General features: G+C 46.0%; 1 protein-coding gene across 1 annotated transcript in view; it reads right to left on the bottom strand.

Moving 5' to 3' along the window:
- LOC147662694 (uncharacterized) overlaps positions 1–25,172 on the bottom strand; it is a gene marked incomplete at its 3' end in the record, with an annotated part of 662,849 nt that overhangs the window by 478,701 nt on the left and 158,976 nt on the right. Inside the window, exon 6 of the mRNA XM_086950972.1 lies at positions 6,335–6,444. Coding sequence (XP_086807098.1) covers positions 6,335–6,444 — 110 coding nt within the window. The remainder of the gene's footprint in view (positions 1–6,334; positions 6,445–25,172) is intronic.

Raw genomic sequence — 25,172 nt, 5'->3', positions numbered from 1 at the left:
ACGTATCTCAAAGATACAAAAAATCTACTGCAATTACTGGAACAAGTAACTTTCGAGGAAGACTCCATTATCTTAGTGACTCTTGATATTGAGAGTCTATATACAAGCATCCCCCAGGATGACACGCTGAGAGTCCTAGCAACAGCAACAGTTGAGTGGGAATATAAAACACCAAATGCATTTATACTGCAATGCGCCACAATGGCCCTAAAAGAAAATTACTTTGAATACCTAGGCAAGCTAAATCTCCAGAGCACTGGAACTTCAATGGGCAGCACGTTTGCTCCTAGCATAGCCGGACTCTATGTCCACGACTTCGAGTCAAAGCATATTCTCTACCCACTACTAACCCTGTCTCCTCCACCATAGGATTATGGAGGAGGTATATTGACGACATCTTCCTCATCTGGGAGGGTGACGAGACAAATCTAGAACAATTCTTGAGCTGCAACATTAAGGACTACAAAACTCAAGCAGTCGACCTAACACAGAGGTTAAAATCAAGAGGATATCCGGTGAAAGTTTTAGATAAAGGGAACAAACGTGCGAGAAATCAACCGTGAGAAGCACTTCTGGAGGAAACCATCAAGGAACCTACTGACATACCACTCACGTGTGTCACCACTTATAGTTGCCAATCAGACGCTATGAAAAAGTCAGTCAACAGACACTGGAAGATAATCACGAGCAACAACAGAACCTGGGAAAAAACACTCTTCTCGTTCAAGAAAGGGAGGAGCCTGAAAGACTACCTGGTACATACACATACACGACCGAACACTGCTATGTGTAACTCTCACATTGAGAGATCCATTACAAGTGCATGGGGTCTACCCCCGATTGTTGGACATTACCCATGTTCAAATTGGAGTGTATGTCATTTGACGACACACACAAAACAACTCTCCCTGGAACCAGACAGAATATGGACGCAGAGGACACATACTAATTGTAATTCCACGAACGTGGTCTATCTTATCACATGTCCCTGTCCTAAAAGATATGTTGGAATGACCACCCGCAAAATAAAACAACGCATCTGCGAACATCACAGCAACATCAGATGCTGAAAAATAACCACTAGGATGAGTGAACACTTCCTCCAGCTTAATCACACCCCTAATGATCTCCACTGGACCATCAAAGAGCAAATCACCTCTGAGAGAAACACCGTCAGTATCCTTGTTGAAAAAGAGCAACGCTGGATATACAGACTGGGGACGCATCTGAACGGTCTCAACGACCAGATCCCCTGGTCTTCAGTACTCAAACGTTAGGTTCATGACTGCACAGTTACCTCTGCATTTCTAATTTTTGATGACCTATGTGTGGTGACCTGGTCAGCAGTACTTAAACGTCAGGTACATAATTGTACTTGTCCTTTTCGCAATCCCTAATTCACCAAGGGATTTATCAGGTACAACTATGTGATTGTTCACCTCAACCCTTAAATGGGAATGTGCAGTGATCCCCTGGCATGACTTTAATATCTAAACCCATTAACCCTTCCTATGCTGATGACGGAACCGCTCCGTCATCAGCTGCGGTGGCGCTGTGCTGATGATGGAGCGGTTCCGTCATGGCCCTGCCGCCGCGCCTGTGCTTTCTATTGAGCGGGCGGGGCCATGACGGATCCGCTCCGTCATGAGCACAGCCCAACCTTGGCTGATGACGGAGCGGTTCCGTCACCAGGAATAGCCGCCGCAGCGATGCGGTAAAGTCCAGTGACTGAACACATCCCCCGTCCTCTTCTATGATTAAACATTGCTGCTTCAGCAGCGCTCTGTATTGAGCACAATTTCTGTGACAAATATCTGTCCCGCACTTATATACACGATTTATGAGTGATCATGTAGTCCTTTGACGACGCTTTTTGTTCCCCCTGCTTTCCCTGCTCTGTATCTTTGACATCACTGCTGTCTTGGCAGCACATTGTATTGAGCATTAGTACCTACTGCTCACTACTTTTTGCTCTTATATATACTACGTATGAGTGCCCCTTCACTGTATTGAGCATCATTTCTTATTGCCCACTACTCATTGCGCTTATATATATGACTTATGAATGCCCGTCCTTCCTTCAATTCCAGCAACCAATAAAGTTTTATTTACCCATACGAAGGAAACAAGGCTTGAGCTCCAAGCCTCGTTTTCCGCGAGCCAGTTGATTGGTTGCTCCGCGGGAGACAGCCCGCTTGTGTTTCGAGCCTCACTATGAAGGTAAGGCTCCCATTGGCTATCGCACCCCCTCCCCCCGCCGGTACTTGACTTTAACGTTCTCCGACTCCGGGACCCCATCCACGAGGTCCGGTTGCAGGAGTAGCTAGGTGCCAAGCGGGTGCAAGGCGTTGTGGGCGTAAGACTCTTTGATCCTTCCTCCCCAGAGCTAAGTATAATTGCCATTTCGTTACTGTTATGGGCTTAACCCTCACCTTGCCGTTTTTTGATTTAATGTTCACCTGCAGGGTGTGCCATTGTCTCCTCCACCCCCCTCCCGAGACCTATGGGGTGTGGATCCTTTAATTCATAAGTGAGAAATCCTCATTATTTTTGTTCAATTGCTAGCCACCTTACTGTACTTCGTGCTATAAACACATCACCTTTGGCCGTGCATTCTGGCCCATTGATCGCTATCCACGAGTGATATATTATGAGCCGTTCTATCTACTGGCCATTTCTTTCTTTGCCTTAGTGCATGACCACACGCCTGTCTAGTCTAACGGGCCCCCGAACAGCGTTTCTGGCACCAAAATACTTCTTATGGCACTACGGACATGCAATTGACTAGCCCTAAGCACTTTTACTCAGAGATCAATCTTGCAGAAAACACTATAGAGAGATCGTATCAACTAATTTTATGTCTTTTATGTACGTATGTCTTTTTCTTTCTAGACTATACAGGCTCCGCATAACTTAGGTAAATCCCACAACTTGATGGTTTGTTTTTTGCACTTGTTACAATTTTTACACCCGATTTTAACTTTCACGCCCTCTGGTAAGGGTGGGCCTTAGCGCGCCCACACCGCCTAGGTACACTACTAACGGTCCCGAAGAAAGCCCAGTAAAACTACACATGTACGGGCAGAAACATGCCGACCCCACTTTAAGTGGAAATATCCAAACCATTATTTGGTAGATTTCCCTTCACATATATTTTTAACTATGTCGGACTGACCATTGAATAAACTTTTGTGTGGTACAGTTCCTTGACATTTTTAAATCACCAATCTTTTTTCACACTACTGTCACGAATAACCAGCTCCGCAGAATCCTGGCATTGTAGCACACCAGGGAGGCATTCGGCTTCTCCTGGTGGGCCCGATGATGAAGCATGTCACCACCCAGGGTGGTGAGTGAGGACTTCCTAAGAAATCCCTAATGATTTCCAGTGTGAATCATTTAGGTTGTTTCTTTCTTTCTCTGCTTTTGTGCTTACATACCCTAGTCTTTTGACACTCTTCTGTTGTTTGACATCAGTTTGACCTGGGGGACTGAGAGTGTCCCTTACTTTCCCGCTCTCTCTTATTGTTAATATTGGGCCATATAAAATGCCATATGAAGAGCAAAATGATTACTTTGCAGATGATTTGTATGATAATGATACATTCTATCCTGATCATTTTGCTGCTAGATCCCCTAAAAAAATAAAAGGGGCTGACAAAACACAGACGGTATTCAGACTGAATATCGAGTTGGAAATGTCGACTTAGACAATTATTGAGTTGGAAATACTGTGACATAGAAATATCTACAGCAAAATATTGAGGTCAAGATTATCGAATTTAAGGTAAGAAGTACCAATTTCAAAAGTATAAGAAGTCATTATTATCGTTTGCAAAAATATAGTTGTTTAAAATATCGATTTTGTAATTAGTGTTATGTATTTTAGTTTATATTTTGAATGTACATGATGCATGTTTTTTGTATGAGTAATCTTTATGTTTTTTAATATATGTGTTAAATCTTTAGTAGTTATCAATTTTATTTTAAGTATATTTTGCATATTTTTGTTCCGTAGCGGGTTGTGGGTTTATAGGGGAATAGGGTGGGAAGTCATTTAATTATACTACATTTATTATTGTGTATTTATTAATATTTATTTATTTGAGATTTTATAGTGTTAATTGTGGGAAGTAATTTATTTGTAATTAATTATTATTGGTTAATTAGTATTAATTAATTAATTGGTAATTAATTATGGTAATTGTGAAATTATATTTAGGTGCGGTTTGAGGTGTTTATAGGGGTAAAGGGTGGGAAGTAATCTATTTGTAATTAATTATTAATTAATTAATTGGTAATTCATGATGGTAATTGTGAAATTGTTTTTAGGTTCAGGTTCTGGGGTTTATAGGGGTAAAGGGTTGGAAGTAATTTTTACTTAATTATTAATTAGTTGATAATTTATAATAATTAATTGATTGAAATTAATGATGGAAATTGTGTAAATAATTTTGGGTGCGGGTTGTGGGGTTTATAGGGGTAAAGGGTGGAAAGTAATTTTTGATTAATAATTAGTTGTTAATTTATATTAATTGATTGATTAAAAATGAATTATGGAAATTGTGTAATTAATTTTAGGTGTGGGTTGTGGGGTTTATAGGGTTAAAGGGTGAGAAGTACCTTATGTTTATTTAATTATTAATTAGTTGACCATTAATATTAATTAATTAATTGAAAATTAAATATGGACATTTTGTAATCAATCTTAGGTGTGGGTTGTGGGGTTTGTAGAGGTACAGGGCGGGAAGTAATGCATGTTTAATTAATTATTAATTAGTTAATCATTAATATTGAATGAATTGATATTTAATTAGGGTATTTGTTTATATTTTTTGTGTCTGGGTTTAACGTTTATAGGGGTACAGTGTGGAGAGCAAATTAATTTTACTTACTTTATAATTAGTAGTACAATACTATTATTTTTTTTTAATTGAAATTACGGACAGTAAAAAATCTGAAACATCTACATCAGTTTGTCCTTTATAACCATTTCAAAAGGGAAACAGTAGTCAGTCTCCGATATATTTTCCTTACTGGGGACTGGATGTGTGGTTGGATTTGAAGGATAATTATTTGTCGGTACCAATGTGTAGCATCCCAAGAAGTATCTGCTGTTTCTTTGGCTAGGGCAGGTGTACAAATTCAAGTTCTTTCAATTCAGTCTATCCTCTTCTCCATGGTACCTTCCCAAACTGATGAAACCAGTTGCTGCATCTCTCAGGTCAAGGGGCAGAGTATGGTGGTGTACTTCATATTCCTATGCCAGGAAAAGAATCAGGAGGATGTGGCGCCAAGGAGATGGATCGATCGCTCAAGAGGCCATTTTCTCTCACATCAGGCCATGCCCCCACAGCATGCCTAGATTTTTTTATTGAGGCGGCTCATCTGCTAAGGAGGGGGAGCGTCGCCCCACTGCTTTCAGAGCAGGAAAAATAAAATGATAATAACTTTGTTATAATAATTTTATTTTTCGTATATTTGGGGCTGGGTTAGGGCGGGTGGACTGGTGGCACAGGGGGAGGAGTGGTTTGCATACTCCAAGTGCGCATGATGGTTTGGTCGGCTGTCTTGGGCCAGCACACTTTGCATGTTTCTCACCAGGCAGTAATGCACAGCTTGGTGGGGAACATGCACAGTCTCCCTATCCTGGTCTGAGCACCAAACCACTGCACTCAGACCAATCGGAATGTTGCATTGCAGCGCTGTGATTGGTTTAGGGGAGCCTAGGTACTTCCTGCTCCTGGGGCTCACTGGAGAAGCAGAGAGAAAACGGTGGAGAGACGGTGGCTCGGCTGTGAGGATGTAAATGTTATTTTATTTTATTTTATCTGCCGCTCCCCTCCCAATCTCCCCCCTCCCCTACACCCCTGTTCCCTGCCAGCCACTATTGCTTTTACTGGTGATGCAGAAGCCCCACTATGCGATGTTCTGTGCCTAAAACACAAGAATTGACTGAAATGACCAGGGGATGGAAAAAACACATGTCCCATAAAATTGTACTTGCTTTTGATTTGCTACTGTAAAGAATTTGCTTCTGTTTTATCAGTGTCCTACATTCTAAACACGCATTTTCAGTTATTCTACTTCTCTTAAATGGTTTGATGTCCAGTGTCTATATATCAATCTAGGCACTATGTGTCCTGTACAAAGGAAAGATCAGTCGTCATGGAAATTGTACGTTGTAGAAGCCTGATACATGATCCTAACAGCTCAAACAATCCACTTGCACTACTGGTTGTCCCGAAATAGCATTCCTACACTATCTTAATACGGGCTTTTTCCATACAGTAGTATATTAGTTTATTAAGAAGTCAAAAGAAATTGTACTCACCGAGTTCATTGCCATCTATAATTCTGTATCTGACATTTTCACAGCAAAGTATGATCTGAGAAAAGTCATACACTGGGTAGTTTACGCCTGTATATTCCGTTACAATGGTGCTGTAGAGGAAAGTCCAAACAGATAAACCAGGTTAGATTTAATTTAGCCCGATGTAAGAAGCATTGAATATGCAAAGCACTGCACACCACAGCGAGAGGAAGGAATAATAGCTTAATTGACTTTATACAGACAAAATAGCATTTTTTTAAAAGAATATCGAACTCACAAGGATTATACTTACAAGGGAAGCATACAGGTCATATATACAAATGGTACAAAAGCCACCAAGGATGAAAATGGTCAGACAATGTAACGGTAATGTGAATGAGTGTATGCTGTGCAAATTATTTGTGTACTTTAGGTGAACAGTGCCATTCTAGATGTGATACAAGCACAAAAATGTGCATGAAATTGCAGACAGGTTAAAATATTTCGATGAACTCATTACTGGATGTAAATCATGCCCTAACATATTAATACATTTTTGTAAAACGAAGGTTTTAGAGGCTGAGCAAATAAATTGTTAAATATCTGCGCTCTACAAATCTCTTACACGAAAGGCTGGGGCAAAACAGCTTCTCCAAAGTTAGAAATGTGTACCAAAATGACACCCTGTTGCAAACATGCTTTCAAACAGTACTTTTTTATACTAGACTGGGGCCAACGACAGAAATCAGTAACTTTTCGAAAATCATATGCTTATCCCAGGTAATATGTACATTTGTAGGCTACTCATTACCCACATTTGAGCATGGTCGGCGGCTTTTGAAGACCATGTAGAACATCTAAGTCTTATTACAATCCAATTTGGTTATTTAAGCTAAAACAGACAACTAAGGACATCATTTAAGGGTAGGTGGGTTGTCAATTTCTCTGCCAACCCTTTAGGAGTCCACCCGTAGTATTCAGGGGCGTGGCTTTCCATTAATGCAGCAGGTGCAGTGACACCAGGGCACAGAAACCTGAGGCGCCACTAAACCATGATTATTTCTGTATTTCACAGCTCAAACAGCGGCCATGACACACTGGCTATGCCACTGGTAGTATTTACAATTCTTTGCTAATATGGTGGAGAACGTTTCATGAAAGTGTTTTCACAGCTCCATCACTTTGCATAAAAATAGAATGCTGGGTGGGAAGCCACCTCTGGTCGCCTGCCAAGCTTTTATGTTCTTTTCTGCAAGTTGCAGAAACAAACCAGAGAGCTGTGTTTCATTCTACAAAAGAAAAAAATCTACTTCTGTTATGCATAATGAGTTTTTTCAGGCTATGTAAACCAGAACAACACCCTACAACAACAAAAAGACTGTCACCCAAGTCCTCATCACCAGCAGACTAGACTATGAGACCTTTCCCTATGCAGAAAGCACCAAACATCTCACGAAAAGACTGCAAACCATAGAGAATGCTGTAGCTAGACTTGCCTCAAGCTCCCAGGCAGCGCTCAAGAACATTTCTAATATTAGTTTGGCTCTGGCAAAAAGTAAATTCAATGTTGGCTAAAAAATGTTATCACTGATCAAATTACTTCACAAAACACAATAGGGGAACCTATCACCCAAATATTTTTTATTTACATTTGACAAAATCTTTCTGGTGGGTATTTTGTCTACTTCAGCTCTTGAATCAATACTCAAACAGTGTTACCACAGGAGGTGGGCCTGTGGAGCCAATTAGTCAAGAAGATTGGCAACACAAACCTGATAAAGGGGCCATTCTTGTAGACCCTAGAGTCTATGATGTATTGCCTAGCAAAGATGTGGCACACATTTCACTAGGCTCCACCAATGCCCAAAGCAGGACCACCACCAGACAGTGTGAAAGAAGTTAACTTGGCCCAGTGTAATGGGCCCTGATATACTCAAACAACGAAAAGCTAAATTCGAAGTACAAAACAAACATAAATGAACGACAGGTCAATTGATAAATCCACAGCTCACCAAAGCTTCACATAAATTATGCTAATCAAGCAAAAGGGAAACTGTCTTCAGGTAGAGCCATGCACATGCCAAATTGTGGACCTACCAAAAACACCACTAAATAAAGGGCTAAGAAAGGCACAATGAGTGGCAAAAGAAGCAACAATAGCTGACCTTTCAAAGTAAACACATCACATCACAGCGACCATGTGACATCCAGATAATAGCCATCACTCCAGGAGACAGGTCAAAGGAATTAAGGGCCAGATGTAGGTAAATTAGATTTACCGATTTTTTTAATTACCGAATTTTACCGATTCGGTAATTAAACATCGGTAAATCTAAAGGGTGGATATGTAGGTATTTCCAGATGTGGAAATACCGAATCTGTAACAATCGGTACTTTGAAGCCCATAGGAATCAATGGGAAATACTGATTCTGTATTTACAGAATCGGTAAATACCGAGTTTTGCAAGGGTGCAGGGGGTGTCAATTTGACACCCTCTGGCACCCCACAAATAGGCATGTGCGCCATGTGGCACACAGACATGCCCTAAGGGCACGTCTGTCTGTCACATGGCTAGGTGTGCATGCACACATGTGCATGCACACCTGAATTCGGTATTTTACCACACAATAGGATTGTGTGGTAAAATACCGATTTTATAGGGCCTTTGGGACTCAGAAGAGTCCCACCTACATCTGAGATTTACCGAATCGGTAAAAATACCGATTCGGTATTTTACAGAATCGATAAATTTACAGAATCTGTAAATTTACCGATTCTGTAAAATTGTGCCCCTACATGCCAATTCATGAATACCGGTCGGTAACGGCCGACAATACCGATTTTCCGGCGTTACCGACCGACCTACATCGGGCCCTAAGAGCCTTAAACAATTGTCAAGTGTAAAGGCTGAAGGGCATACTTCACACCCTGATGAACCTTCAGTAGCCAGATCAGTAACAGAGACACGATTGGTAGTATCTTTGAAGCACCCCATACTAAGTTTGCCCTCTTTCCCGGAGGATACATAAAAGAAGAAATTGAAGGGGATGCCAGCACTTAAAAGTCACTTTTTTGTTATGCTGATTATTATATCACAAATATAAACCAATTCAATTCATGTTAACCTATTCAATTCTAATCTTTATTTTGGTTTCATTTAAACCATAAAAGATGCACAGTAACAGTTCATACAAAATAAATGATAAAACACGTTTAGAAGAAGCAGCCTTCCACAGGTACCGCTTTAGACCGTTTGCAATTGCTAAAAGGTTACCAATTTAAATACAAAACCGGCAATCTATCTAGCAGGTTAAAAATATAATAAATACAATAAAAATGCTAGGCTTGGTTGAATGTATCAGGGTCATTTGAGGAGAACATAAAACCAAGTACTCTTGAGAATATCCAAGAACTGTAGGTGACTATCTGTACATCCTATAAGTTCAACTTTCTTATAAAAATCCAATTAAAAGGTGTAAATGCTTTCAAGTGCAACTTTCTTATAAAAATCCAATTAAAAGGTGTAAATGCTTTCAAGTGTAAACAAATATACTTACCAGGACATTCTAATTAGTCTCTCATTAGATTCTTAAGTGCAGTGCAAAGCTAATAGTCGGAATGATTTCGAAATTACATATGTGGTTCGAACCACTAAAATGTCAAGCCTTTCTTTACTGTTATACCCATATCAAACATGTATCTACTGACACTAAAGACAATTTTCTGGGAAGTGTCAGTTTTCAATATTCTTTCTGCCTCAAGACAAGACCTAATACCCATATTTCGACAGATAGGTTTAATCCATTCCTTCCTAGATTTAGCATAAACAGGCAAAAGAATAGTAGGTGTAGGTCATTATCTTGTTGTCAAACTGGCATAATACACAACTTTCAATGTTATACTTCTAGATCCAGTTACACGATCTAGTACAAGTACCACTTATATTTTACTTTTTAGATCCACACCAACTATTAAATACCTCTGGTGTTGACCTATTTTTTAACCCACGCCTTTCACTCACCCTTACTCTGTGGGGGCATCTTCTCATTTTTTCATCTCTGGACACTGCAAATCTAAACCAGAGGAGCCTCTGGATGAGGCAGGCACCCAGCACGTCCTATGGTATCCAATGATAACTGCCACAACTACAATGTGGGGCGGATGAAAGATATATACCGCAATACCGACATACATTGAGTTTTTGAGGATACCATAGTCATTCTATCCAAAAGTTTAGAATTGTAACTAGTGTCCATTTTCTGCACCTGATTGCCTCCATACTTACCCTGGGGAAACAAATGGACATTCATTCCTCCTCCCTACTCTTCTGATTACTAAATAGATTACTAAATAAGACACAACACTCAGTATTGTTCTCCCCTTGTTTTTGGTCCCATTTTGATGTGTTCAAGTTGGTTTGCAGAACACCACATCGAAATTTCATATATAGTGATTTTGCCACCTGTGGCTGCACTTCATCCAGAAATGGCTCAAAGTTCGGAGTTGGTTTCAAAAGAAGAAACTGGGTCGTTAGTCTACCGATAGCTGAGCTAGGGGACACACTTTTTTGGATATAAGCCCAAAAGGTGGATTTCAATATTTTCTTGGAAGCTAGCGTCCGTAAGGTGGGTTCTTCCAAAAAGTGCCTTATCCCTAATTTACAGAACCAGCAGTGGACATGCTTGATCCACTGGAGGCTAGTACCTTGATCAAACCTTAAAGAACAAGTTACTTACCTTCGGTAACAATATATCTGTAAGAAACAGTAGTTAGTATTAGATTCCTTACCTTAGAATATCCCCAGGCGCCAGACTGAATCCGGATATTTTTGCGTAGCAGTACCCTTGCGCGTCGGTAGGCGTCGTCTGCGGCTCCGCGTCCGTCGTCGGCGTCGTGATGACATCGTCGGAGTACTTAGACGCCGCCTCCGCGCGCTGACGTCAGTTCGTAGACACAGCTTTTCCGCGCCAGAAACGCAGAGCAATGTTAAAAAACAACACTGGTGCCATTGAAACTAGGGCCCTGAAAGGGGATGACCTTAACCCTATATATCGGAACGGGGAGGATGGGTGGGGCGGTAAGGAATCTAATACTAACTACTGTTTCTTACAGATATATCGTTACCGAAGGTAAGTAACTTGTTCATCTGAAAGAAACAGGTTAGTATTAGATTCTTATCTTAGAATAGATACCCCAGCAATACCAACCCCTGTGGTGGGTCTGGGAACCAATATTCACACCAGAAAGTCCTGGAGGACGGAACGGCCAAAGAAGCCTTCCCTCCGGACTTGGCTGTCTAGGCAGTAGTGTCTTGCAAACGTGTGCAGTGATGCCCACGTAGCTGCCTGACAGATGTCCTGCAAGGGGACTCTCCGGCCCAGGGCAGTGGTAGCCGCCGTGGCCCGAGTGGAATGGGCCCTCAGCCCAACAGGAGGCTCCTTCTTCGCCAAGGAGTAACAAACCTTGATACACAAGACGACCCACCGAGAGATGGTCCGCTTGTGCACCGCCCGTCCCTTCTTAGCGCCCACGTAACCAACAAAGAGTTGGTCATCCACCCAAACTGGCGTGTGTGATCGAGATAAAACGAGAGCGCAAGTTTTGGGTCCAGGCGGTGGAGCCGCTCTTCCTCCTTTGAGGGATGCGGAGATGGAAAGAAGGTGGGCAAGGTGATAGACTGCCCGATGTGGAAGGCCGTGACAACCTTGGGCAGGAAAGAGGGTCTAGTCTGTAACACAACCTTGTCCGGATGGACAGAAAGGAAAGGAGGTTTGGATGAAAGAGCCTGGAGCTCACTCACTATCCTGGCAGAGGTGATGGCAACCAGGAAAGCAGTCTTCAGAGTAAGAAGGCGGAGAGGACAGTTGTGAAGTGGCTCAAGGGAGCGCACATAAGATAGGTTAGAACCAGGTTCAAGTCCCACTGAGGCATCACAAACGGAACAGGTGGAAACGTGTGTGTGATGCCTTTCAGAAAACGAGTTACAATAGGGGACTTGAACAAAGATGGTTGATCAGGCAGCCTTAGAAAGGCTGAAAGGGCAGAAAGGTAGCCCTTGATAGTGCCCAGAGCAGAGCCCTGTGGGGCAAGAGAAAGAAGGATGAGAAGAACCTCAGAAAGTGGGGCAGAGAGAGGATCTACAGCCTTTGCTGTGCACCATGCCACAAATCTGTTCCACCTGCAGGCGTATACCGACTTTGTGGAGGGACGCCTGGCTGCCAGAATGACATTACAGACTTCAGGAGGCAAGTCAAATAGCCTCAACTGTCGCCGCTCAATCTCCAAGCAAGGAGGTGGAGACTGGACAGGTTCAGGTGGAGGACCGTCCCCTGCTGCTGCGAAAGAAGGTCCTCCTGAAGAGGCAGACGAACCGGGGGATCGACTGACATACTGAGTAGCTCGGGATACCAGTACCTTCGTGCCCAGTCTGGAGCCACAAGGATGACTTGGGCCCGGTCACGTTTGATCTTCTCCAGCACTCTGGGCAGAAGTGGTATACGCAGAAAGGCGTACAACAGACCGCAACTCCACTTGCGACGAAAAACGTCTCCGAGCGAGTGCGCCTTGGAAATTCCAACGCGCAGAACTGATGACATTGCGCGTTCTCTTCGGTGGCGAATAGATCTAACCAAGGCTCTCCCCACTGCAGAAAGAGACCTTGCGTCACGTCAGAGTTCAGACGCCATTCGTGATCCATCATGCACCGGCGGCTGAGTTTGTCCGCCCTGGCGTTCAGAGAACCTGCCAAGTGTTGAACCACCAGAGTCACGCCCTGATGTTCCAGCCATTGCCAGAGGCGCAGAGCCTCCTGGCAGAGGGTCCACAACTCCACCCCGCCCTGTTTGTTGCAGTACCACATGGCGGTGGTGTTGTCCGTGAACACCTGCACTACACTCCCTCGGACGGAGGGGAGGAATGCATTCAGTGCATCGCCCGCAGCTCCAAAAGGTTGATATGGAGCCGGGACTCCGCCGGAGACCAGAGGCCTCTGATCTCCGCCTCTCCCATGTGGCCTCCCCAGCCCCGGAGGGACGCGTCCGTCACAACAACGTGCTCCGGTTGGGGAAGGGAGAGGGATCTGCCACTGACCCAATCGCGGTCCGTGAGCCACCACTGCAGCTGTCTCGCAGTGCCCTCCGAGATCAGGACATGGTCGAACAGGTTGCCCTGATGCTGGGCCCACTGAAACTTCAGGTCCCACTGCAGAGCCCGCATCCGCCAACGGGCGTGATGCACCAGAAGGATGCAGTAAGACATCAGCCCCAGAAAGCGCAGCGTCAACCTGACCGAAACCCGGGATAGAGGCTGGAAGATTGGAATCAGAGCCTGTATATCCCGAACCCGCTGTTCGGGTGGGTAAACCCGAAACTGCGCCGAGTCGAGAACCGCTCCGATGAAAAGGAGCTTCTGAGAGGGGCACAAGTGATGGAGAACCCCAGCTGGTGCAAGAAGTCTGCCGTCGTCTGGAGGTGGCTGACGACTGTCTGGGGCGAGCCCACCTTCAACAACCAGTCGTCGAAGACTGAAACCCCTAACCTGCGCAGATGAGCTGCGACCACAGTCATCATCTTCGTGAACACCCGTGGGGCGCTGGTAAGGCCGAAAGGAAGCACAGTAAACTGAAAGTGCTCGTGGCCTACCGTGAACCGCAGGTAACGCCGGTGGGCCGGTAGGACGGGGATGTGGAAATAGGCGTCCTGCAAGTCCAACACTACTATCCAGTCTCCTGAGTCCAGGGCAGCTAAGACCTGAGCCAGAGTTAGCATCTCGAACTTCTCCTTCCGGAGGAAGCCGTTGACGTTCCGTAGGTCCAAGATAGGGCGTAGACCCCCTTTGCCCTTCTTGGGTACTAGAAAGTAGTGGGAGTAGCAACCACGTCCTACTTCTAGCCCAGGAACGCTCTTGATGGCCCCCTTGGCCAAGAGGGCCGAAACTTCCTCCTGCAGCAGCCGCAAGTGATCCCCCGATACACGGTGGTATTGCGGTGGCATGGCTTGAGGGGTCGTCTCGAAGGGGAGGGACGAACCCCTCCGGAAGATCTGCAGCACCCACCTGTCCGAAGTGACAGTGCGCCAGTGAGAGTGGTGATGGCGAACCCTGCCCCCCACTGGCGTCACATGGGCCGAGAAGCACGGACCAGGAGGGTTTACAGGCGGATGCTGCGGGGGAAGGTGTGGACTGGCCCCGCCGTTGTCCCCGACCGCCTCCACAGCGATTTCCACGGCCGACACCGCGCTGGATGTTAGTCTGCGGCGTGTGGCTGCCAGCACGTGTGGGGGCGCCCCTTCCTTGGCCACGAAAGGAGCGAAAGGCACCCATTTACTGGCGTGGGGCCGAGAGGCCCAAGGACTTGGCCGTAGCCCTGGAGTCCTTAAAGCGCTCAAGCGCATGGTCTGCCTTGTCGCCAAAAAGGCAACGTCCATCGAACGGCAAGTCCATCAGAGTGTTTATGACATCTGCCGAAAAGTTGGCGGACCTCAGCCAGGCGTGACTTCTCACCGCCACCGTTGTTGCCATCGCTCTGCCTAGCGAGTCGGTGGTATCCAGCCCACAACGAATAGATTATTTGGCTGCATCTCGGCCCTCCACAAGGGCTTGGCCGAGTTTGGCCCGTACCTCCAACGGACACTCTGGAAGCACTTTCGCAACCGTCTCCCACAGGGAGTGGGTGTAGCGGCCCAAAAGGCATGCGGTGTTGGAAGACCGCAGTCCCAAACTAAGGGAGGAGAATATTTTCTTTCCATAATTCTCATACCTCTTGGATTCCCTGTACGGCGGAGCCGACGGGAACACGGTCTGGGAATTGGAGGCCTGGAGGACCAGACTCTCAGGGTTGGGGTGGGTGGACAGGAAACATGGGTCGCCCGTGACCGGGCGGTGGCGTCTGGCCACGTTCCTATCTACGGGCGAATCCATAGCGGGCCTGGACCAAGTGCCCAAAAGAACGTCAGTCAAGACCTCATTAAAGGGCAGCAGAGGCTCGGCCGAGCATGACTACGGTTTAAGGACCTCAGTGAGGAGGTTAGTCCTCACGGCCGCGACGGGGAGCTCAAGGCCCAAGGCCTTGGCAGCCCTCATCAACACCACACTATATGTTGCCTCCTTCTCGGAAGCCACGGTAGGAGGTGAGACAAAACCAGTGTCTGGAGAGGTGTCCAGGCCACTGGCCTCCCCAAGTTCCCCTGTCCAGTCCTCTCGTGACTGACACTCACGGGTCAGAGGGTCCTCAGACCCCTCCCAATCCTCCTCCTCACCCATCTCCTTATACTCAGGGTTCTCAATTAATGGGGCCTGTTCATAGAAGTGAAAATCTCCAAAAGCCGTCAAAAGCAGCGCCCAGCGGCGCCGTTCCGAAGTCGGAACAGGAATGAAGGAGGCATCGGGGACGGCGCCGCCCGAGGACGGCGCCGGAGGCGACACCTGACGGTCCAACGCTGGGGGGGGGTCGTAAGGTCCACCGGCGAGGATCCAGATCGAGGCAAAGGGTCCCGCGGCGCCGGGCCCGAAGGCACCAGCGGTGTCGGGATAGTGGGGCCCCGCGGCGCTGGGCCCGAAGGTGCCGGCGGCGTCGGAGCCGAAACACCCGACGGCGTCGGGGCTGAAGCCCCCGACCCGCTAGGGGCCCCAGACGGGTATGCTGGGCCCGAAGGCGCCGCGGAGCCCGTCAGAGGAGAGAGAGACCTCATGGCCATGAGCAATCTCTCGATCTCCTCCGGCGTCGCGTCGCGCCCAGGGACCGCAGGGTATGGGGTGGGATGCGACGCCCGCGACCCCGAAGGAGCCGCGTGGGCGGTGTCACCCGAACACCCGGCCGCATCGTGGGAGCGTCGGGGGGAGTCAGAAGAGCGATGATGTCTCTTCGACTTCTTGTGCTTCTTACCTGACGACGACTTCGACCTGGAGGAGTGGTGCCGACTCTCGGAGCTGTGGTGGCTCCGAGCCCGAGACCTGTCCCTCGTCCGCCCGTGGGAACGGGACCTCGCACGGCGCGGGACCGACTGCCGGAGCTCGAGTCGCCTGCGGGACCGCTCCCGCCTGGCTATCGAGGAGAGGGCCAGGCAGTCGGAGCAGGCCTTGTCGACGCCTAGACAAGTTAGGCACAGGTGGTGCGGATCCGTGACCGACATCGTGCGGTCGCAATCCTCACAGTGCTTGAAGCCAGGCATCCCTAGGCACTGATCGGAGTCGTAGACTTTGAAAAATGATCAAAAGGGGTTAGTCAAAAATTGACTAAGGGTTACTGCTTTTTCCAGATCTGCGCTTGAGGGCGCGGAAAAAGAAGAACTGACGTCAGCACGCGAAGGTGGCGTCTAAGTACTCCGACGACGTCATCATGGCGCCTACGACGCCGACGACGGACCCGCAGACGACGCTTACTGACGCGCAAGGGTACTGCTACGCAAAAGTTTCCGGATCCAGTCTGACGCCTGGGGATATTCTAAGGTAAGGAATCTAGCACTAACGTGTCTCTTTCAGATTTTGTGATCTACAGATGTACTGCCACAAATTAACAAAATGAACGCCCAGACACTAGGAGTCGTAGACAGAGTAAGCTGCAGAACAGCAACTAATAGGTAATAAAGTCGACTATAAAACATGAACAGTCATCCTTGACTGCAGCCCTTGGGCTACCTGTATTGTAGCTGGGGTTATGAGTTGAAGTAACTCAGACCCAGGACGAGTACAATTGTGTGCTTCATATAAACAATGAGATTCTATCAATGTGAAGAGGTGATAATTTTTTGGTGTTTTTATTCTTATGGGGTCTAGTGAGATACTAGGCTCTCTCTTAGGTCTAGAAAGACAAGAGCACTATGTGCTTTTTAAAATACCCCTCACACACTAAAAAGTCCTTTAGTGTCATGCTTCATCATAGGTGTCTTCCCGTCCCTATAACGGGGCGGGGCGTGCTACGACCAAACGAACTACGCAGGAGCACTTAAGTTGTGACAGAGGCTATGTGTAGGTGTAGGGGTGTCAGTGAAGTGTAGGGACCTAACAAGTGAGTGCAAAAATACAAAAGATAAAAAATTCCCTGGCTTAGTAGAAAAAATATTTTATTCACTTCTCTAACTGGGAACATTAAGAAGGGGATTGTGAGGTAGAGCAATAGTTTGCTACCTAGTCGACATGTTTCGTAAGCAGTCCCCTACTGCTTACTCATCAGGACCATATAGTGATCCCTACTACTAATAGCTCAGTTTTACAGTGGTATGCCTACTGTCCTATAAACAATACAGCAAAAATAGGCTGACTGTTTCGGCTTCAGGGCATGAGCTGGCCCTAGTGAAGCATGGTAATTTTCAATGAATACCAAAAATATTGACCTATTGCGGTCTCTGTAAAGGAAAAGGAGAAAAAGATAGAGGGAAAAAACAACATAAATGTGTGTTTTTCACATCAAATTGAGTATTGACACAAAATATTTTTGTGGTCATAAGACACACAGGTAGGAAATCGCCTTGTACTGCAAAAGCGATTGTTATGCCTTATGTGATAAAATAGGCAGATTCAGTACACCTCTCATAACTGGTTAATTCCACTAGATATATACTGTAGAACCCTCGTGATGCTGGGGTTCACGTTTGTCTCATCACACATACAATTGCGACTCAATACACTCAAACAAACAACCTAAATGGAAGAAGTACAGGAGACCCTTATTCGCGTTTCAAAACAATGGTTATATTGACTATGACCCTCAAAATGGCATTATACGTACTCTTTTCATTAGTGTTCAATGCCCCATAAGCTTGCAGGCGAAGGGTGTTCAGGGCGGTCGACTGCAAAATAAAACCGCACCCGTTTGTCATTTACGGATCACATTCGTGATGTTAGTTGCCCCTGTGACCCGTTTGTTAAAGACTCGAGGTCAGAGTCTATTACTTACATCACCGGCATAAGAACGTTTCCTTATTCCTACCCCCGTGCTGCTCCGAGGACTGCCGGTCTCTTGCGTGTTGCATCATTATAAAGCCCATTCATTTCCGCATTGTCATCCACGTGTGTTGACGGCAGCTTGGAAAAACGAGTGCGCTGACCTAAAATGGCTGCCGCTTTTCGGCACAGTTAGGTAGAGAAGCGGAAGTCTTTCTACGCTTTTATTTCAAGGCTAAGCTGGGGTTTCTAGTTTATAAAAATTAATATATATCGGTCACATGTGCAGGTCTGGCAATTATCAAAAACCAATCTAGGAGATAAGGAAATCATTAATGTGGCCATAAAAATATTGAGAGGGCAGAAATAACGGATGCCATTCTTGTGTGTCATTTTTTAGGGGGAAACTATGTAATCTATCAAGGAGAGTATTAATCCACTGGACAGCTGGTTTTGACAAAATTTCAAAGTTATGTCTCTGGTGACAATTAGGAGTTCATTATAACTGCCCCCAGGGTATATCGTCGTTCAGACCTGTTTTGTGGGATGCTGCTATGTAAGCTAACTAAGGAATCCACAGACCTCGCCACCCAATCCACAGTGTCAAGACTGCATCTAAGAAGCTGCCTGGTGGCTCCAAATCCACAATGATCCACCTTAGCAATGACATGATTTGGCAAATGTGAAGTAACCATCTGTGCCAATCAACTAAAATGCAGAGGCCCAGCAAGAAATAAGGCATGAAGCATTGCCGGAACAAAGAGATAGGCTCCCAAATAAAACCACTTTTCCCCCATCCTTTTGATCTGTTTCAATTATTATCAGGTGAAGTGGGGAAAAGAGAATTGGAGCCAAGCTTAGTTAAGCTTAGATCATGCAGATGCCTATAACTATGCCCCACAGTGAAGGGTGGAAGCACAAACATTTTGGACCGTCTGGGACTAAAGAATGGCATTGGGAAACCTTGAAGTTGAAATTTGGAGCAGAAGTCAACTTTTTCAAAATGTCCATAACTGAATCGAAAAGAGCCTCATTGAAAAGCAGCAAAGTTTCCAATATGGAGATAGGGATTGGAGTATTTCCAGCAACAGATTAGTTTTGATCTCAATTGGCGAAGGGAATCCCAGTACTTCATCTTGCCTTGCATAAGGCTGTATTAAAAGAAGAATGTCCCGTGAAGAAAGACCCAGTAAACATTCATGGGCAACCCCTAGAGAGCCTAGATGTCTCAGAGGCCTGAATCAAGATGATCAGCAGAACATGAAGTGGAGTAAAAGCTGCTTACCTTGCCAATTACTTATTTATCATGAAAAACATGGTAGTGTAATCAGATGAAGTCGTATGGAGACCAATGACATTTATCCAGGTGAGCAAGGCACTGGGTCCTAGATAGTGACTTACAGGGTCATTCAGCCAATGTGTTGGCCATCGCCATGTCCATGGTCAAAAAGTTCTCTGTTCTGCAAGACCAAGAAAGTGGATCCAAAGTTGGCACATAGGTTGGCATTAAAGCTTGCGTGGATGTCAGAGCACATGGCAAGGCTTTTAGGGAAAGATAAGAGCTGTCTGGCTGGAACAGTATGAAGTCTACCAATGGGGTTGATCGGCACCAGGGAGGCAGCTGCCAGCGGAGGCAGGGTTTAAAGTCTTGTACGCTGATTGAAGCCTGAAGGGGCCCCATGGAGAGCCAGAGGAGAACTTAGCAAATAAGACGTAAATGAATGCCGCCACCGGAGAGAGGTTGGTGCAAGGGTCGGGAAGTCCAGAAGCGGGTGTTACAATGAACTATATTGAGCTGGGTTTCAATGCTGGGCTATTATCCTCCAGAAGTGGGATTGAGTCTGGAGTCTGTGGACCAGACTCACCCACCACACAACCTGCCTCATGGGTGGAAGCGGCACCGCAGTGAAGAAGGGTTCCTTTTTTGGAACCTACTAAACGTTTCGAAGGAGGAGGACTTTAAAGATGAAGCCAACCCCCTGAACTCACCTTGTGAACAGGATCTAGAACCAGACCTGGGGCAGCCGACAGTCTCATAGCTCACAATTGGTCTGATGAAATATCAAAATGTCTTCTTCCCATCCTGATATGGACATCAAAGTCACAAGAACACAGATTGGACTGACCCTGAAGGTGTGCACAGGTCCTAGATTGCAATATCAAGTGTCCTAGGAATCCAAAAAATACCTCTTGACTGATTTCAAGCAACTTCTTTTAGAGAATAGAATTGTTGGGTGACATTTGTCTGCCCTTGCAGAGCTGGTGTGTGCATGTCGATCTGGCAAGTTAAACCTCTTTCCAGGCCCAGACCTTCCTTTATAATACATGCAAGTCACCAATAGGGTAGGCCCTGGACAACCAAGAGGATAGGGTGTAATGTATTTAAAAAGCACGGCATGCACTTTTTAAAAATTTACATGTCCGGTAGTGAAAAACTAAATTTAGTTTTCACAACTGCAAGGCCTATATCTCCCAAAGAATAACCTTGGGGTTGCCTTATTACATTTTATAAGATAATTTCCAAATGGGAAGATGGTTCATATATGGTGTCTCTGGCATACTAATTTAAAATACCAATTTGTGGTGAAGTCAGATTTTTATTCTGTAAATGTCACTTTTAGAAAGCTCGCATTTTCTGGCCTTAGCCTTTTGGTTCCTGCAGCTAGTCTCTGGTCACCTGACTGGGTGTAGCTGGCCTTTGTGCATTCCACCTAGACAGTCACACACAATAAGAACTTAGGTTTGACTGAGTGGGCTATCCAGACAGACTGGGAGGGAGGATCTGGACCCAGCCTCACTTACGGATCACTGAAATATTATCGACGGGCACATTATCGACTTACCAAAATATCGTTGAAAAATTATCGACGACAAAAATATCGACTTTCTATACTTATTACACAAACTACAAAATTATCGAGTAAAAAATATCGAGTACTAACTATATCGAATACATAAATATCGCTTAAATAAATATCGACTACAAATATATCGTTGGACATGAAATTAGCCCTAACACTACAAAAATATCGACTACAAAAATATAGACTACCACAATATCGTTAAAAAAAAAATATCGAGTTCATGTTTGTACACTTTTCTTTCTAAAATACCATCTTTATCATCACTAAAAGTCATTTCTCACTAAAAAATACATTTCACATATAATACATGTTACTTACATAAAATTACTATTAATCCACATTTGCTATACATTCTATTACATGCATTTTATCATTTTCTACTATTCTTTGCATTTAACTAACATTTTCATTACTTATTTTCACATATAAATATATTTCATTTAAACACAAACCTGCTTTAATGCGGGAATAACCACATACCACCATTCTCACATCAACAAACACTCCAATTAACTTAAAAAAATTCAAACTAGCCTATACTATGCTTCCTTACATCCTACAACCAATCAAATCAAAGCACACATAACATATGGCCGAGATACCCGCCACCCCCTCTCAACACAATCCCCAAGGATGGGAAACCGGAAACAGTTCTGAACTTTTGGAAGACGGGAGGGAGTGACCCTCCCGGCCGTATTTATTAAAATATGAAACAAAATTAAAACATTAAAATAACAGTTTCATATTATGTACAATTTCATTACCACATTGCGATGTTTGGCTAACCTTAACATATTCTCTAATACAAAGGTTCTCCTAGCCGAACTAACATCCTACAAAAACATCTAACTTGAAATTTTGAAATTGTACATCCTAACGTTTAAGGGCCAACGGCAAGGTCGTAACCGGTGTCAAGATCCCTAACCAGAAATATCCCCCTCACTTGTGAGGGGCGACCGCACAGAGGCATACCTCGAGTGCAACTACCAATTTCCCTTGACTTGACGGGGGCCCCAATAAACTCGACGCCACTTAAAGGTCGTCCGAGGACTCGTGTGAGGAATCTAGAAGGTAGCGTAGACCCCCCCCCAAACCCCACACATCTTACCACATCTGCCGTCGCAGATGTCTTGGCCCCGGGAAATTCTCCGGGAGGGGGCTGTAGCCCCCCCTACCCAGGAAGGGGCCTTGACCGCCTTTCCTTTCCTTTCGGCGTCCCATCCTTAGAAGGGACCGCCTTCCCCGTTGAGGGGCCAATGGCCACCTCCTTCGAGCGCTCCCATCCGTAATGGGTGACGCCCACTCATAGGGATCTTCCAATTAGTGCTCACCGATCATGACCTTACCGCCCGACCAAAATAAATACGACAGTTCTAAGCTAAATGAATTCTAAACTAAATGACTAAATTACTTAAAAGACAGTTAAAAGCAACAATTTATTAAAACATGCTACTGATCAACACTAGAGCAAGATCACTTTATTTGCAAAACATACCATAAATTGACCATTTCTTTATTGCATATTCAAGGTTATCACGATAATAATCCGACCTGCAAATAAAAGAGTTACCACATCAAACTTTATTCAAAACAACTCGCTGTCTTCAGGGGCTGGTGGGTGGGTCAAAATTGGCTCTTCGTTCCGTCTCGAGCTCACGTGCAGCTTCAGAGCACAGGAACAAGAGGATGCTTCCTTGGCTTGTTGCTCCTTTTATCCGTCTTCAGGGCGGGCGTAAACCCGCCCCGGCCTGCCCCGAGGGCGTGGCCCGGCCGCGTCAGTGTCTAGGCCAGCCCACTCCAGGGCGGGAAAAAGGCGCGCCCCGGCTACGCCGCTTCGGGCATACCAGCCGAGACTCACCTCCCGCCCAAGATGGCTTCCCGGGGGGATCGTGGTACTCGGCCATACGTTCGGGGGGACCGAATGGTCGCCCCTTTCCATATGGCCGAGATACCCGCCACCCCCTCTCAACACAATCCCCAAGGATGGGAAACCGGAAACAGTTCTGAACTTTTGGAAGACGGGAGGGAGTGACCCTCCCGGCCGTATTTATTAAAATATGAAACAAAATTAAAACATTAAAATAACAGTTTCATATTATGTACAATTTCATTACCACATTGCGATGTTTGGCTAACCTTAACATATTCTCTAATACAAAGGTTCTCCTAGCCGAACTAACATCCTACAAAAACATCTAACTTGAAATTTTGAAATTGTACATCCTAACGTTTAAGGGCCAACGGCAAGGTCGTAACCGGTGTCAAGATCCCTAACCAGAAATATCCCCCTCACTTGTGAGGGGCGACCGCACAGAGGCGTACCTCGAGTGCAACTACCAATTTCCCTTGACTTGACGGGGGCCCCAATAAACTCGACGCCACTTAAAGGTCGTCCGAGGACTCGTGTGAGGAATCTAGAAGGTAGCGTAGACCCCCCCCCAAACCCCACACATCTTACCACATCTGCCGTCGCAGATGTCTTGGCCCCGGGAAATTCTCCGGGAGGGGGCTGTAGCCCCCCCTACCCAGGAAGGGGCCTTGACCGCCTTTCCTTTCCTTTCGGCGTCCCATCCTTAGAAGGGACCGCCTTCCCCGTTGAGGGGCCAATGGCCACCTCCTTCGAGCGCTCCCATCCGTAATGGGTGACGCCCACTCATAGGGATCTTCCAATTAGTGCTCACCGATCATGACCTTACCGCCACAGGCCGGATAGTTGACCGGCTATCCGGACCCCCCACAACACTCCTACCTAAAGGTCATGACTTAAAGTCTTTAGCCAAGCTACAGTCTCCTATGAGTAACTCGTTCCCCACCCGGGACAAATGAACACCATCCCCCAAATACATACTGTCACCAGTAATACAACCATGCGAAATAGAATGCAGTGTCTTGGAACGGAATAATCTACTCACTTTGTTATTAATTTTCCTTACTGAATGGTTTAAAGCAGAAACAGAAACAGCCCCCCGCCATACTTTTCGCGGGATCATATGGGACCATGCAATCGTGCACCCTGGAACTCTCCTCGCCAACCAACTTACAGTGGAAAGCATCGCCTCAAGAAGAAGTCGTCTACCAGTGGTGACCAAATCATTGCCCCCAAGATGTACTATGACTATAGACGGCGGTGACCTCGTCCGCCCTAGCAAACCCTCAAAAAATGATTGAAACTGGTCAATACAGAGTCCGCCCTTTCCGTAGAAGGACACACTGTACCCGTATTCCCCAGCCACGTGATACATGTCACCTGCTTTGAATACGTCCGTGGCTCGCCTCACGTATGAGTGGCCCACGACCCACACCTCCTTTTTCACAGCCGGTGAAGTATGACCGCTGGCCCGGTGTTGGGTCGACTGCATAGTCCGCCCCGCCTCGTAAGCTTGCGCAACTGAAACCAAACAAAAACAAGAAGCGTGAGTACATCGTTACAGCTTCACAACATGTGCAACCGCACATACCTCTTATAACAATTGGAGGACCAACGCCCCACACGTTTAATTTGTTCAACATTCAGACCCCTGGCCGTAGCCTCTGTAGCGGCCCCTATCCGAAAGGAATGGGTCCCAAACTCGCTCGGGTTCAAGCCCGCAGCCGTAATCGACATCGCAAGCACCCGCTGAAACTGAAACCTCGTCAGTGGGGTGGCGTCAGCGTGTCTCAACAATGTCCCCCCCCATGATGCCACCCTCTGTGCTAAATACCCCTCTACACAACTCACCGGGCACATGGATGACCCGGGGATCCTTCGTATCATTATGCAGTCCCCCATTGAACCCTGATCGGTTTTGGACTTGACAAATGAGACAGTCATTGTCTCCCCCCTGATTCGGACATGCTCTCGGCACAGTCCCCCCCTGGTATCCAGCTTGTTCCTTGCCACTAATTCGCTTACTCGCATAGCCCCATGGAATGCTAGCACAAAAGCGGCTCGGAATAACACTGCTTCATACTGGGATGAACATGTTGCAGGAAGTACAGATAACAACAAAGCCAACCTATCCAGACCTATCGGGCGCCTATCATCTACTCTGCGACCCTCAAGGCGTTGCCACCCACGTAGTGCTTTTTGCACAACGAAAGACGCTGTCTGGTCCTGGATCCCATGAGCCCTAGCCAC

This window comes from Lissotriton vulgaris, unplaced genomic scaffold (genome assembly GCF_964263255.1).
Source record: "Lissotriton vulgaris unplaced genomic scaffold, aLisVul1.2 SCAFFOLD_1043, whole genome shotgun sequence".
Taxonomy (NCBI): Eukaryota; Metazoa; Chordata; class Amphibia; order Caudata; family Salamandridae; genus Lissotriton; species Lissotriton vulgaris.
The sequence above is the reverse complement of the archived record's forward strand: the minus strand, read 5'-3'. Positions and strand labels throughout refer to the sequence as shown.